This window comes from Crocodylus porosus, unplaced genomic scaffold (genome assembly GCF_001723895.1).
Source record: "Crocodylus porosus isolate Cpor-Errol unplaced genomic scaffold, CroPor_comp1, whole genome shotgun sequence".
Lineage (NCBI taxonomy): Eukaryota > Metazoa > Chordata > Crocodylia > Crocodylidae > Crocodylus > Crocodylus porosus.
In genome coordinates, this window is record NW_017728948.1 from 4,152,492 (window position 1) to 4,166,490 (window position 13,999).

At 49.5% G+C, this 13,999-nt stretch overlaps 1 protein-coding gene across 4 annotated transcripts in view; it reads right to left on the minus strand.

Moving 5' to 3' along the window:
- Positions 1–13,999, minus strand: part of PTPRA (protein tyrosine phosphatase, receptor type A) — a 146,140-nt gene that overhangs the window by 47,911 nt on the left and 84,230 nt on the right. For 3 of the 4 annotated variants that reach the window (XM_019552973.1, XM_019552974.1, XM_019552975.1), the window contains 3 exons: positions 5,324–5,402; positions 3,370–3,744; positions 2,831–2,851 (listed from right to left, as the gene is read on the minus strand). In XM_019552973.1, the coding sequence (XP_019408518.1) occupies positions 2,831–2,851; positions 3,370–3,744; positions 5,324–5,402 (475 nt within the window). Of the gene's footprint in view, positions 1–2,830; positions 2,852–3,369; positions 3,745–5,323; positions 5,403–9,054; positions 9,177–13,999 lie in introns of those variants that run through there. The other variant, XM_019552976.1, reaches the window with a different exon arrangement.

Genomic DNA, 13,999 nt, shown 5'->3' on the forward strand with positions numbered 1-13,999 from the left:
GACTATCCATTGGATGTAATGCTACAGCCATGCAACAGAGAACAGCAGTCTGCTGTGTGCAGCTCAGAAGATACAGTGCAGAACAGCTTAGTTTCCCTGACTGCCAGAGGGGCCATCCTAGTTTACGCCACTGGATATCTGGTCCAATAAGAATGCAGAGTCAAAAGAATCCAGGGACAGTTAATGGTCAAGCTATATATTTTTCAGACAAAATCTGCAAGGAACAGCCGTGGTCTGGGGTTTTGAAGTAGATGTGATCCAACAGGCCTTTCCCTACCTACCGTTCTTTGCAGTTTTCGTACTTTGCCACATCCACTGAGCAACAACCGAGCAACAGTGTGCAACAAGCTTCGGCTTAAATGCAGTGACATGGATGAAGCAGACAGTCTGAAAGAGGTGGGGAGGGCAGAAGAGCTGGACAGGTCATCAAGAAGCCAGATCATTCACTAAATTCAAAGCTAAGGTCTCAGGTAATCAGGAAGGCTTTAAAAAAAATCACCATGGAGAACCCAGCGTTTCTAAAATTGGCAGGTTGGAAACATTCAGGCGAACAACAGCAGGACTGGATAACACCTGTGTCGCTATCAAATGATGCTGGCATAGGCTGCTCTGATGCAGCTGTTACACCTGCGTAATTCGAAGGTCGAACGGTCACAAACTCCTACAAGACCGTTTCAGGCTGGACATAAGGAAGAATTTCTTTACTGTCCGAGCCCCCAAGGTCTGGAACAGTCTGCCAGCGGAGGTGGTTCAAGCACCTACATTGAACACCTTCAAGAGTAAATTGGATGCTTATCTTGCTGGGATCCTATGACCCCAGCTGACTTCCTGCCCTTTGGGCAGGGGGCTGGACTCGATGATCTCCCGAGGTCCCTTCCAGCCCTGACGTCTATGAAATCTATGAAATTCTGTAACAAGCACATACAATCAAATCATCGCAACTTCAGCCCTGTTTCATTAGGATTTAGAATGATATACTTAACTTGCATTGCTACAGGGTACTCTAAGTGCTTGTTACATTATAGCCACTGATGCAGTTCCTAAGCAGAAGCAGCTCCCTCACCCCCTTTGAAGCTGTTGGTTGTGTGATAGCCTTGCCTCCCTCCAACAGCTCCATTTCAGTGTAGGAATGGCAAGGCAGAGACTATGGATAAGTGTGCCTTTTAACTGCCTTAAAAGGGGAGAGGGAGCTGCTGGAAGACAGGGAACATCAGCTGCTGTGATGTAACTGAGACATTTGAAGGCTCCTGTAGCAACGTTAGCATCTGGGTTGGACTGTACGGTGGATAGAAAACTGGCCGGATCATAGGCTCAAAGGGTAGTAATCAGTGGCTCAATGTCTAATTGACAGCCAGTATCAAGTGCAGTGCCCCAGAGGTCAGTCCTGGGGCCATTTTTGTTCAATATCTTCATCAATGACCAGGAGGATGGCATGGAGTGCACCCTCAGCAAGTTTGCAGATGACACCAAGTTGTGAGAAGCAGTAGATACACTGGAGGGTCGCGCTAGGATTCAGTGACCTCAACAAATTGGAGGATTGGGCCAAAAGAAATCTCATGAGGTTCAATAAGGACAAGTGCAAAGTCCCGCACTTAGGATGGAACAATCCCATGCTGAAGACCAACTGGATAAGTAACAGCTCTGCAGAAAAGGACCAGGGGTTTACAGTGGATAAGCTGAATACAAGCCAACGGTGTGCCCTTGTTGCCAAGCAGGCTAACGGCATACCGGATGGCATTAGTAAGAGTGTTGTCAGCACATCAGGGAAGTGATCATTCCCCTCTATGTGGCACTGGAGAAGCGACATCCGGAGTCCTGTGTCCAGTTTTGGGCCCCCCACTACAGAAAGGATGTGGACACATTGGAGGGTCCAGAGGAGGACAACGAAAATGGTTGCAGGGCTGGGGGACATGACTTGTGAGGAGAGCCTGAGGGCACTGAGTTTATTTAATCTAGAGAAGAGAAGACTGAGAAGGGATTGAATAACAGCCTTCAGCTCCCTGCAGGGTGGGTCCAAAGAGGATGGAGCTGGGCTGGTCTCAGTGGGGGCAGATGACAGAACAAGGAGCCATGGGCTCAAGTTGCAGCAAAGGGAAGCTGAGGTTAGATAGTAGGAAAAATTTCTCACTGGGTGAGGGAGTAAAGCACTGGCACGGGTTACCCAGAGAGGTGTTGGAATCTCCATCCTTGAAGGTTTTTAAGACCTGACTAGACAAAGTTGTGACTGGGATGCTATAGTTGGGGATGGTCCTTCTTGGAGCAGGGGGCTGGACTAGATCACCTTTTGAGGTCCCTTCCAACCCTGCCTTTCAGTGATTCTATGAATGTGAGGTAGTTAACCATTGTAACTTTACCCTGAATGAAACAGGATTACAGTTGAGAAAGTTTTGTTACGGTTGTATCACTATAGGAGCTTGCAAATATAAGTTATATCAAATTGTTGCACAGCACTTTCCTCAGAAAAATGTAATGAGAGAACAAACTTGAATAACAAAAGGAAGAACCAACCAGGCAGAATCAAGGCTTATGCTTTAATTCAGGATCCACTTATTCATCATTTATAAACTACTGATAAATTTGACATTTTAGTGAGTAGCGAACTGCCTGTCACCGAGGCACCAGGTTGGTTATAACCAGTATCGATGACCACCTAGAAGCATCTCTGACTAACATGCTTATAACAACCAACCAAAGCTACTTTTGTCTGTACCAGGAACATACCCACTAATATTTTATTAGCCTATTCTAAAGGAAACTTCAATGTACAGTGATTGAACTGAGGGTTTTCTTCGAACTCGTTAGGTCAAAGCAGGAGCGCACGTGTGCTTACCTGGGTCTTTGGATGTTCCATCTGAAAAAAGCAAAGCAAACCAGAGTGTCAAGGAATGACCTGCTGATCTTTTCAGCCAAGCTTTTCACACCAACCCTCTCTAATTCTATAGCTTTTCCCACTGAAATAGTACGAAGTGCTTGAAACTCCTGTCAGTGGCATTGGCAGATTCCCCATTTCACAGATTAAGACTACAAGGATGGGCAGTGACTGGCCCAAACACTGTGGGGAGGTGGGGCTGGAGCCCTGATACCTCCACCCTGCATCTCAACCACATACCATTGCTCTTCTGCAAAGCTATCTTGGCTTTCATTTCCCTGCCTTTTAGGAATAAAGGCCAAATCCTCAGATAGCATAAATTTGCCTGGATCTCTTCAGTTTAGTGGAGCTAAGCTTTTTTACAGGGGCTGTGCATCTGGCCCTAAAGTTTCCTTTTGCTTTGTGAATGCTCTCAACACAGAAGAGAGGAGGAACAAAAGCTCAGTTTTAAAGGAAGAAGGGAGCTCAGAGAAGAACCGCGGAAAGGATCTTCACCATACCTGGGCTGTCAAGGGATTTTGTAGTCATAACTATCGTAGGACCTGTTGCATTCCCCTCTGTAGGCGTTGTTCCTCTGTCTTGCACAGTTGTGTGTTGAGAAGGCAACACTGAACTCATTGCAACGGAGGGGGTCACAAATGCAAATGTAGGAGAAGCTGAAGCCATCTTAGAGGTGGCATTCTCAGTACCCAGTGAGCTGAAATTGTAGGGCTCCGTAGCTGCTGTAGCACCAGATGACCTCACTGCCCCGAAAGAAACAGTCACTGAAGAACTAGCATTTGTGCTGGTTGCACTAGTGCTCTTCCCACTACCAGGTTGTGTTGCAGAGGCTTCAGTGGAACTTGTGGAAGAGGTGAGGTTGGTGGCGTGTGTCACTGGAAGGCAAAAAGCAGACAGCCAGTGAAGTCTCCTCCTTTTGTCTTTCCTTTTCTATCATGGAAGTAGACGAAGGGAACCTAAGAACACCCAATGGACCCAATTCTTCTCTGTTTCACCCTCATATAGATCCCTTGACTTCAGTCAGGTAGCAGCACTCCAGTGCATGAGGAGAACCCGTCCCTGCATTTCCAGCACAGGTCTTCAAAATGATCAGCCCAGCTGAGCTCCCAGTGGTTCAAATGGAAATCAATGTGAGTGAAAAGAACTCTTTTCTCCTGTTCGCTCTCAGCCACAGATCACTCAAGGCAAGTTTCTATCTCAGCATTCATTTGACAGAAGCAAATGTTTGCCCAGGGTTTGGCACTGTACTATGCTCTAAACATAGAAACCCGGGGGGAGGTGGCCTCTCTTGTTATACTCTGTTTGGCAGCAAGATCAATGAGGGACTGTTGCCAACAGGAAAATGCAAAGGTCGCCAATGCCCATCACCGATACCACTTGGAAGTTTGTCCTGTGGGATGTGCCAACCATACTCAGCAGTTGAAAGGAAGGCAAAGTATCACACAGAGTCCTAATCTAGGGGACTCTGCACTGATATAACTACTCTGACATGTTACGCTGCAGTAAACCCCTACCATAACCAGCCAACCTGATGCACACTTCACTAGTCCACTACGCTAACATCAGTCCCATCTTGCATCACTCCAGTGTTTGTAAACTGGGGATCTGCTTTCATGCAGCTCTCGCACTGCCAAAGGCCCAGCCCTTTGAGTACAAGAACCTAAATTCTGCCTGAAGTTCAACTGAGGCACCTGTGACCTTTCTTCTTGTGTCTGGCCCTAAGAGCCCTTATGCAGGTAAAGGTGTGATGGGATCTAATGTGCGATCCACACAGCGGTGAATCCTGCTATACCACACATGCGTTGCAGGGGGAGTGATTATGGGATCATGAATCGGATGCTATCGCACCTTATTGCTGGTGCAGAGGGAGCCTGATCCCAGGCTTCCCCTGCATCAGCAAGAAGCAAGCTCCCACAGCTGGGAGCCCACTCAGCTGATGGGACTCCCAGCCATGGGGGCACCCCACGCACTCAGGAGACCGCAGCTGCTGTATCACTGCAGGAGCTTACAAATGTAATGGATGCATGGGGCCTGAGAGATCGCAGCAGCTGTGGTCTCCCAGCCATGAGAGTGAATGGGGCCCTGCACAGCTGGAAGCCCTATCAGCTGGGAGCTCCCCGGCTTGGGGGTGCACGTGGGCCCCCAAGCTAGGAGATCCTATCAGCTGAAGGGGTTCCCAGCCGTAGGAGCCCCTGGCCACACGTTCAATTAATGATGTGATAGGAAGCAGCTACAAAGTTATTCCACATTCTGTGCGATATTCTGTGGAATAACTTTGTAACTAATTCCTCTTTTTATCACGCCATTAACTGACTGAACGTGTGGCTAGGAGACAGCTTAAGATGTCATTAATGATTAAGGCGGCAATCACTGGTAGAGTGACTGAGGGCCTCTTTGTTTAATTCCAACCACCATTTTCAACCAGAGGGAGAGGAAGTAAGGAGCACGCCATACCTGTGGTAATGTTGTCTGCACCTAGGCATGTCAGGCCGCTTCCAAGCAAGAGGACAAAGAACCACAAATCCATGTTGGCCTGGGAGAGAATGGAGAAGAGTTGTATTAGAAACCCTGTGCGATAAGGGGACATCACTGACCACAGTACCCCCACCGTGGAGGACAAAAGCCCAAGAGGGAAACAACCTCCTACTAGGTCTTTGAGCACAACTCCCTGACTCATCAAATGCAGGGATGCTTGTAGAACTGCTCCTCACTCAAAATATTCCTTTGTCCAATGCTGTTTGAAATTCTTTGTCTTTGGGGGGGCGTTTCTTCTGTAGCTCTTGAAATGGGCAGCTAATAGATAACCAACAGGCAAAGTGTCTTGCCTAATGTTATTCTGCCAGCCAGAACGTAACCCAGGTATTCTGCATCTCAGTTTAGTGCACAGGCCTAATCATATTCAGTAGTTTCATTCCAATCCACCTGGACTTGATGGAGGCACCACCTAATCTCAAGGCAGAGCTCAGTTGACTCAGAGAAGCCAGAGATGCAGGGGTTCTGCTGCAACCCATTTGGCCCATCAGCTTCCCCTTCATGGCAACTCCCTGCAGTTCAAGCTCTTGGCATTTGTCCAAACTTGAAATATCTCCTGGGACAAGGTCTCCCCCCACTCCCAGGAGACAGGCCACCCTGCAAACAACATGGCTGCATTTTAGCCTGAGAGGCAGCCAAGTTTCCCTGCTCTTTAATCCATCCTGTGATGTCTCTTCTCATTGTATTTATACTAATCTGCTTTAACCAAGCCCATCCCAAGTTCTGGGCGCGCAGACAACGCTGAAGTCACAAACTGGAAACAATGTCCAAAATATAAGGTCCTCCCTGCTCCACCCAGACTGGGACTCTTCTGCCACCCAGTACCACCCATTTAGCTCTTTCCGGAGAAGCCCTGGAAGCATTGAGACTTGCAGGGTGAGCAAAAGGTCAACAAATCCTGGACAAAGCATTGCATTCCCCAGACAAGACCCTGCCAGCCCCTCCTTATGGAAGTCCGGCTGCTAGCTTCAGCACCTCACATGAGCCAAACTGAGGCTGGATCACACACAGACGTGTCTCAGAAGCCTCATCTACACTACAGGAAGCCAACCAGTTAGCAGCCAGAAGAAGTCTGCAGAACCGACAGCAAAAATGTCCTCCAAGTGGCCTTGCAATCAGTTTGAGCACCCAGCATCTGACATGGGCATCTGAAACTAGAGCCCAGAGCAGATCTACAGCTACACCCAAATCTGTTGACTCCTCAACTTATGATGAACTTGCCAAGCAGATGTAACGTCAGCAACAAAAGCAGCTCCAGGGACCTCACAGAGCCCAGCACATGACTTGGGAGAGGGTTCCTGCCATCACCATCACGGCTACATGCTCTCTACATCGTGAATGGCTAGGCCTGCACAGGATCACCAGCAGAATACAGAGCAGACCAGATCCCCCGATTTCATGCCGCTGCCCATGTACTGGTGAAGTGCACAGCTCAGCTTCACTGGGGGCTTGCTTGCCCAGAGAAAGGTCCTGCCACCACGATCATCCGATGGCCACTGAGAAATGGCTTCCAAGCCAAGGCTTAAAAACCTGCCTGATGGTGGGGAGATTTCCTAGCATGTAAAGACAAGGGGTTCTATTTGCCTCCCCCCTGCAATACCCAATCTGATGCAGTGCATGTCCCATGAAAATAAGGTAGAGACATCAAGGGTACACAATTCCCTGCTGTTCCCTTCACAGCAGTTTTAAAGAGCATTAGGCATTTCCACACCTATGTCAACAGTCCTGTTCGAGTAACATTTTGTACTGGGAACAGCCAGATGAGTCACTACAACTGGGAGGCTTCCACCTCCTGTTGAAACAACGCTCAGTACTGGCAGGGCGCTTTTGCTCTTCCAGGCTCTGTGGGACTGTTATCAAACTGATCGATGGGAAATGTATAGACTGCGCCTCCCAGGGGCCTGTTTTATTTCAGAGAGGCATTCTGGACTGTTTGCATAACCCAGTGCCCTGGTTTCTCCCGTTCTTGCCATGTGCCAAAGAACATCACATACAGAGATAATGGCATTGTCAGCTCAGGAAATCAGGTGATATAATCAATTATACAGTCCACTCACAACCTAAAGTTGTTCAACAAATCAGAGGCAATGCTGGGAATAGAAGAACCAAGAGATCCCACTTCACCATCCTTTCCTTCTACCAGCAAAAGCTCAGCTCTCTGGGGATCTATCAGATAGGATGGATGGGTAGGTAGATAGCTATGGTGTTACTAAGGTTTTGTACTGTCACCCAAAAGAGCATTTGAGCAGCTTCCACATGAAATCAGTAGCAATAACGAAGTCTCTAGTGGACCTCATGGAGATTTGGGTTCTTCCACCGACTCTACTGCATCTACATTCAGAGCTGGAAAGAAGTCAGGCTTTCTACTTTTGGCAAAATGCTCTCAGGTTTCCTGACAACCACCACTTGTCATGCACAGATCTCCAAGGGGTGCTTATGTTGTGTCCATTTTATAAATGGAGAAACCGTGGCACAGAGCAATGAAGTGACTTGTCCTCCATCTGAGTCGGAGGCAGACTTGGGAACAGAAGCCAAGAGTCCTGACTCCAAGGACAAGACCCTGCTTCCTGGATCAAGCAACATGTCTTCCATAATGGGACAAAGGCTGCAACCCCCTTCCGTTTCTCACTTTGACTTTCCCCTGACTGAACAAACGCAGAGAAGCTATGATGCTGTGGGAGCAAGAAGGATGCTCTCCAGCCATGGCCATTACCGCTCTGCTGACAAGGGCTGCAGGCACCTTCGATGAAGGCACATACCGACTGCTGAAATGCTCAGGGACACTTGTTAGAAAGCCCCTGCTAGAAGAAGGTAAAAGGACACAGGTCTCTGCTTGCCTGCGCAGCTGAGCTGGCGAACGCAGCAAGGACAGGCTCTAGGATTACATCAGTTGCAATGCAGCTGTCTGCTTTAACAGCTCCCTTGATGGTATGCAAAAATAAAAAAGTTCACCGATTCTCCAGCAGCTTGCAGGGATGAGGGGAAGGCTTCAGAAAGGGGCAGCCCAAGCCCCCACTTGCTGCCGGGAAAGCTCTGAGCACAGACAGTCCAGAGAGACCGTGACCAGCTCTGTATAATTGATTATATCACCTGATTTCCTGAGCAGTTGTGAATGGACACGGGGCAACCCAGTGCCATCATTGATTGCTAGAGAGACCGTTAAATAAAGCCTTGAGAGCTGCTGAGGTCATCAGAAATCACTTGCCAATGCTGTTTCATCACCGTAAAAATGGATCCAGGCTAGAGCTGCAGAAAGAGCCATGTGTAACACTGAGCCTGCCCTAGCCTGAGCCCCGTCCCTGAGAGAATCACTCCCGGCCCGTTATTTAAATAAGCCCTCTTCCCAAATGCAGCATAAATACATGTGCTGTGCCCAGTTCTTAACATAAAAGGCCCCGGGGCCTCCCCTCCCCCAGCTCCCTCTCCTGCCGACTCGGAAACGGAGAGGAAATACTTGTAATGTTATCAACACAAACAGAGCTCTTGGCTGCCTGCGACATCCTGTGCACTCTGCAGAAAAACACCCTGACGTCATGTCTCTGGATCCACCAGAGAAAAAGGGCCCGACTGCAAGATGGACCTCAGCGGCCAGCTTTAGTCCAACCAGGGAGGGCAGGGAAAGCGGGTGGGGGTAGCCAGCTGGGAAGCGTTACCACAAGGTGGGGGTCCCAGCTCAGGCAGGAGGCTTTGCAGTTTCTTCCGAGGTATTTCCATCTTTGCACTGAATGATCGCTGTGAACAATTAGAGAGCCGTGCCTGGCTCTGAGTGCAGGGAGGAAGCAGGGAACGCTACAGCCCCTCCGGCGTTCAGCCAGACAGCGTCCTGCCGCACAGGGCAGGAGGCCGGCTCTGGGATCTATTCGGTTGTAAATAAACACATAACATTAAGTTGATTGACATCCCTCAAAATTACCACCTCTGTGAGAAGCCAGACGGCTGAAATGAATGACAACCTTTTTTTTTTTTTAAATGATGTATATATTTCATGTTCTAGGACAAATCAGCCAAATCAGTTCCATGTCGTATCAATTGAACAGAACTCAATGGTTCCAAAAACCGTATCGACTGAGCGGGCAGAACTCAATCATTCTGAACACCATGTATGGCACGACAACCAGCAAGCACCCTCCATCCCAGGCTCCCACCCTGGGACTTCAGATACTCCCAAACCCATTGGCAGGCATCCTACGTGCAGGCCCAAGCTCGGAGGTCTTGGGATTCAGATGCCCCTACTGAGACACTTGATCTGAGCCAAATTGGTCTAGGCGGGCAGGTGAAATCCAGTGTTGGGACGCTAGCACCTTGCTTCTGCAGATACAGGTAGCTCCTAGTGAGATCTGTTCCCCACGTGGAGCAAGGAGAGAACAGAGCCTCTGCTCATTAACAATGACCTTCTGCTTCCACTGGGGTCTGTTCATTAGCATGGCACATAGGTAGACCAGGTTATTTGGGTAAATATGATCTCTTTTATTAGACCAACTGAATAGTTGGAAAAATTGTTCTTTACAAGCTTTTAGGCACAAGCACCCTTCTTCAGGCCTAGGGAGAAGTCTGCTGGTGTTTGTCTACTCTCTAGGGTTGAAAAGCAGCTCAACCTTAGCATGTCACACGTGTTCATGCTACAAACCCCACCAGGATGGGAGGCAGGGCTTGAGCAAGACACTGGCCTAAGTCTCTACTTACAGGTTTCCTGAGACCTACTGGGTCATACTGGGCAAGTCTCTTCCCCTTCTACTCTCCCTGCCCGAGCTATTCAGACTGCAAGCTCTTTGGAGCAAAAACTGAGCTCTGTTTTAACAGCACCTGGCACTACAGGGCTGGGAACTCAGGCCAGTTCGTTCTCTTAGGTGCTTCCATAATTAAAACAACACTTAGATACACATAACACACATACATGATCTGGAGGAGAGAGGTTTTACTAGGGGAGGCCTGCTCCATCAGTACTTCAGATGGACCTGCTCTGTAGATACCTGAACTACAGCCTCCTGCATTTCAGCGGCACTGGAAGAAAAATGGCTTTGCAGGATGTGTCAAGGCCTCTGCTGAAAGCAGAACTCCTTGCAATGCAAGCCCACTGGTGAGGACCTTGTGCCCAACCAGGGAATGGGCTGAGCCCTTCCAGCAAGCAGTTATGTGCGGCTGGCTCTCACCGGCACCAGTTGGAGCCCAGGGTTGCCAAACCTTGAGCAGATGTTCAGAGGCTCATAGGATGGGTCCTGTAAAATGTGAGGACTTGAATGCCACACTGAAGGCTCCAGAAGCCTTTGCACACGGGATAGTACTAGAGCAAGTGTGGGCAAACTACAGCCCATGGGCCACACCTGGCCCACCAGGCAATTCCATCTGGCCCATGGGTGCCCACCGATTAACTGTAGTGTGTGTACTCCCACCCTTGTTCGCAGAAGGACCTGGCCCAGCCAGCACGCAGCATCCAGGCAGGGCTGCTGTTGCCACTGCTGCAGCTGTGGGGGGGTCTGCGTGGCTTCCCCGACATCCAGCAGGTCCTCCTCGTCTCCCAGCTGCAGCGCTCGCTCTCAGCACCAGGTAGGGAAGCGGAAGGTGGGGTGGGCTGCAGCTGGGTGGGGACAGGGAACATGGGGCTGGGGCTGGCAGGAGTGCGGAGCCCATGCCCAGGGGAGTAGCAGGAACATGGAGCTTGGCTGGGCAGGTGTGGGTGTAAGGGAGGGTGCCATAGGGGGTGGGTGGGCAGGAGGTCCCCACACACTGTCCCCACACCCCCCCATGACACATACAGGGGGCGGGGCACCTGTCAAGGGGTGGAGCTACCCTTGCAGCCCTGCCCACTGGATTTTTGCTTCTGAATGAAGAGATCAAATCCACACGAGCCACAAGAGATCCACAGGCAGTTGCCTGGACCAGACAGGAAGGACAAGCCTGTAGTTATGGCACAGGAGTGGGAAACGAGATCTGGGTTCGATTTCTGGCTCTGCTACAGGTGACCTGAATGACCATAGGCAAGTCCCAACCTTTCTGCACCTCAGAGCTCCATCAGTGACATGGGTTTAGTGTCACTTCCTTGGTCCTGTCCATTTATACTGTAGTTGTCTTAAACAGAGACCATCCCACACTGTGTGTACATATGGGACTTTGCACAACTAGATCAGATTGTTGCCAAAGTCTCTGTGACCTCCAGAAACAAAAATTATGAAGTACTAATATATTCTAATAAAGCCTGGTAACCCCAAGTAAGATCAATGTTGCATTGTCCTAGTCACCATACAGCACCCTAAAACAAGACCACTCCTGTTTCAGTGAATTTACAATTTAAACTGATCAGACAAAGGCGAAGCCAGAGAGGAAAGAGCAGCAGGTAGCTGTGTAGCAAATCATCATAGCTGCTGAGCAGCCTGGTGACAAAAGTACAGTCTAGGACAGGGGTGGACAAAATGGCAGATCCGGCTGGCAGCCACACTCCATTTCCCAGCAGCCCCTGCCTGCATGGCTGGGCCCAGTTTCCCTGGACACCCAGCAGCAGCAGCCTGGGATAGCATGGGGCCCGGGTTTCCATGGAGACTGGCCCCAGCAGTGCTGGCAGGGCAGGGAGCTGCTCAGGGGTCGGGCTGGGATCTTACAGCAGTGATAGTGTGGTTTGGAGCCGGGGCAGAGTCGTGATCTGCTGCCTGCATGCCCCTGCCTGGAGCACACAGGCTCTGCCCTGGCTCTGGACCACGCTGTCATCACTGCAAGCAGCCCCCAAGCAGCTCCCCACCCTGCCAGTGCTGCTGGGGCCGGTCCCCATGGAAACTCTGGCCCCATTATAACAGCGGGCTGCTGCTGAGGTCTCCATGGAACCCGGCCCCAGCCACGTGGGCAGAGGCTGCTGGGAAATGGAGTCCACTGCTGGCCGGAGCCGGCCCACAGGCTAGACTTTTCCTGCCCCTGGCCTAGGGGCATGTCTTGTGGAGCGAGCACAGGGCTGGGAGCGAAGAGACTCAGATTCTGTCTGGGCCACAAATAAAATACGCCATCTCTAGTCATACAGTTTTGCTGGTCTCTGGGATCTGCCCACCCTACCAGGGGCCCCAGGTTTAATCCATGCACGGTTTGGCAGTGCTCTGAGTCTCACGTGGAAGGCATTAGAAGAGAACACATTTATTATTATATGCCCAGGCAGCACCACCAATAATGAAAGGTGCCTAAACAAAGACTCTGTTTGCAGTTGCTTGTAACTTTATAAACTTTTGACTATTTGGGTTGAAATGCTCCAAGACGGGTACCGCCTCTGCCTGATTTTTTTTTTTTCAATAGAACAGTTCAAGTGTTTCAAAGAAGGTGGTTAAGACAAAACAGTCTTTTGTCCAATTAAAAAAAAAACCCATACAAACATGCTACTCAGGAGCTCTTTCACAACCATATTTTGCAGCATGAACCTAAAGCCCCACGGAGGATCTAGTGCTGAGATAAGTGGAGCTAACCTGACCCACTTTGCTGGCCTGCATTATGATGATACAGTTTTTAATTACCTGATCAAATATTTTCAGCACCAGGACCCTGCTTTCTCCTGTGCACAGGATGGGCAGTGTTCTGGGAATGAATCAAGGCCGTCTGTAAGGCATTGTGTCATGCAAGTTGGAAGGTGTCTGGCATTAACGTGTTCAGACTGCAAGTGCCGCTGTAACTTAATTACAACAGCTGGAGATGTCCTTGTTCTGGTGAACGAGGCAGGAAGGGAAAGACAGTCTTGCAGACAAGGAGCTGAATGCTGCCCAGAAGAACGCCTCGCAGCCCTGCGGCTGGGCAATGCTAGATAAGTCGCTTAAAGCCCAATTTTTGCAGGTCACTTCTGTGCTTCAGTTCTCTGTGTGTAAAATGGTGACAGCCCCACTTCCCCTCACAGGGATGGCATAAAACTAAATTCCAGTCTGCCCGTAGAGTACTGAAAGCACTCATAGAAAACTACACAGGGGAAGGAGCAACTCTATATTCAGAGCAGGAAATAATGCATTGCACTAAATCACAAGGACAGACAATCCTGAACACCTCTCTAGTCAGCACCATCTGTACTGAGGCAGGCAGAGGAGAGGCAGTGCTTGTTCATGCCACCAAAGCATTATCACAATCCAAATTCTGCACAAGGGGCCAACTCAAGCCTGCACAGGTAACTTAATACCGAGGAATGCTACAGTAGAAAAGCTTGATTTTTTGTTTTTATATAAATACAGTTCTAGGCCAGGACCACACTAAGCCAGGCTTCATACACACACAGAGAACCAAAAAAGATAGTTCCTGGCCAAAAAAAAAAAAGCTACAGCTTAGCTTATGACTGCAGCTGGACAGATGTGGGAGTACCAGTGGTATCGTTACAGGTCTCAGCACACCAATGGCCTTGCTGTCAAATGAATTGTCACCACCACAATACACACTAGTTGTGAGAACAATGAGGCAGCTGTGCAGATGCTCACAGGAAACTCTCCTCAAGCACAAGCAGCAGCCAGGGTGAAAGTGGAAGCTTGCACTATGAGCCAGAGCCAAGAACCAACTTCTCGGAAGTGAACAAGAGATTGCAGGCAAAGCACCGTTAGACTTGGAAGGACCTTGGAAGTGCAGCTTCTGCTTGATGTGGTGGTGCGGATGGGG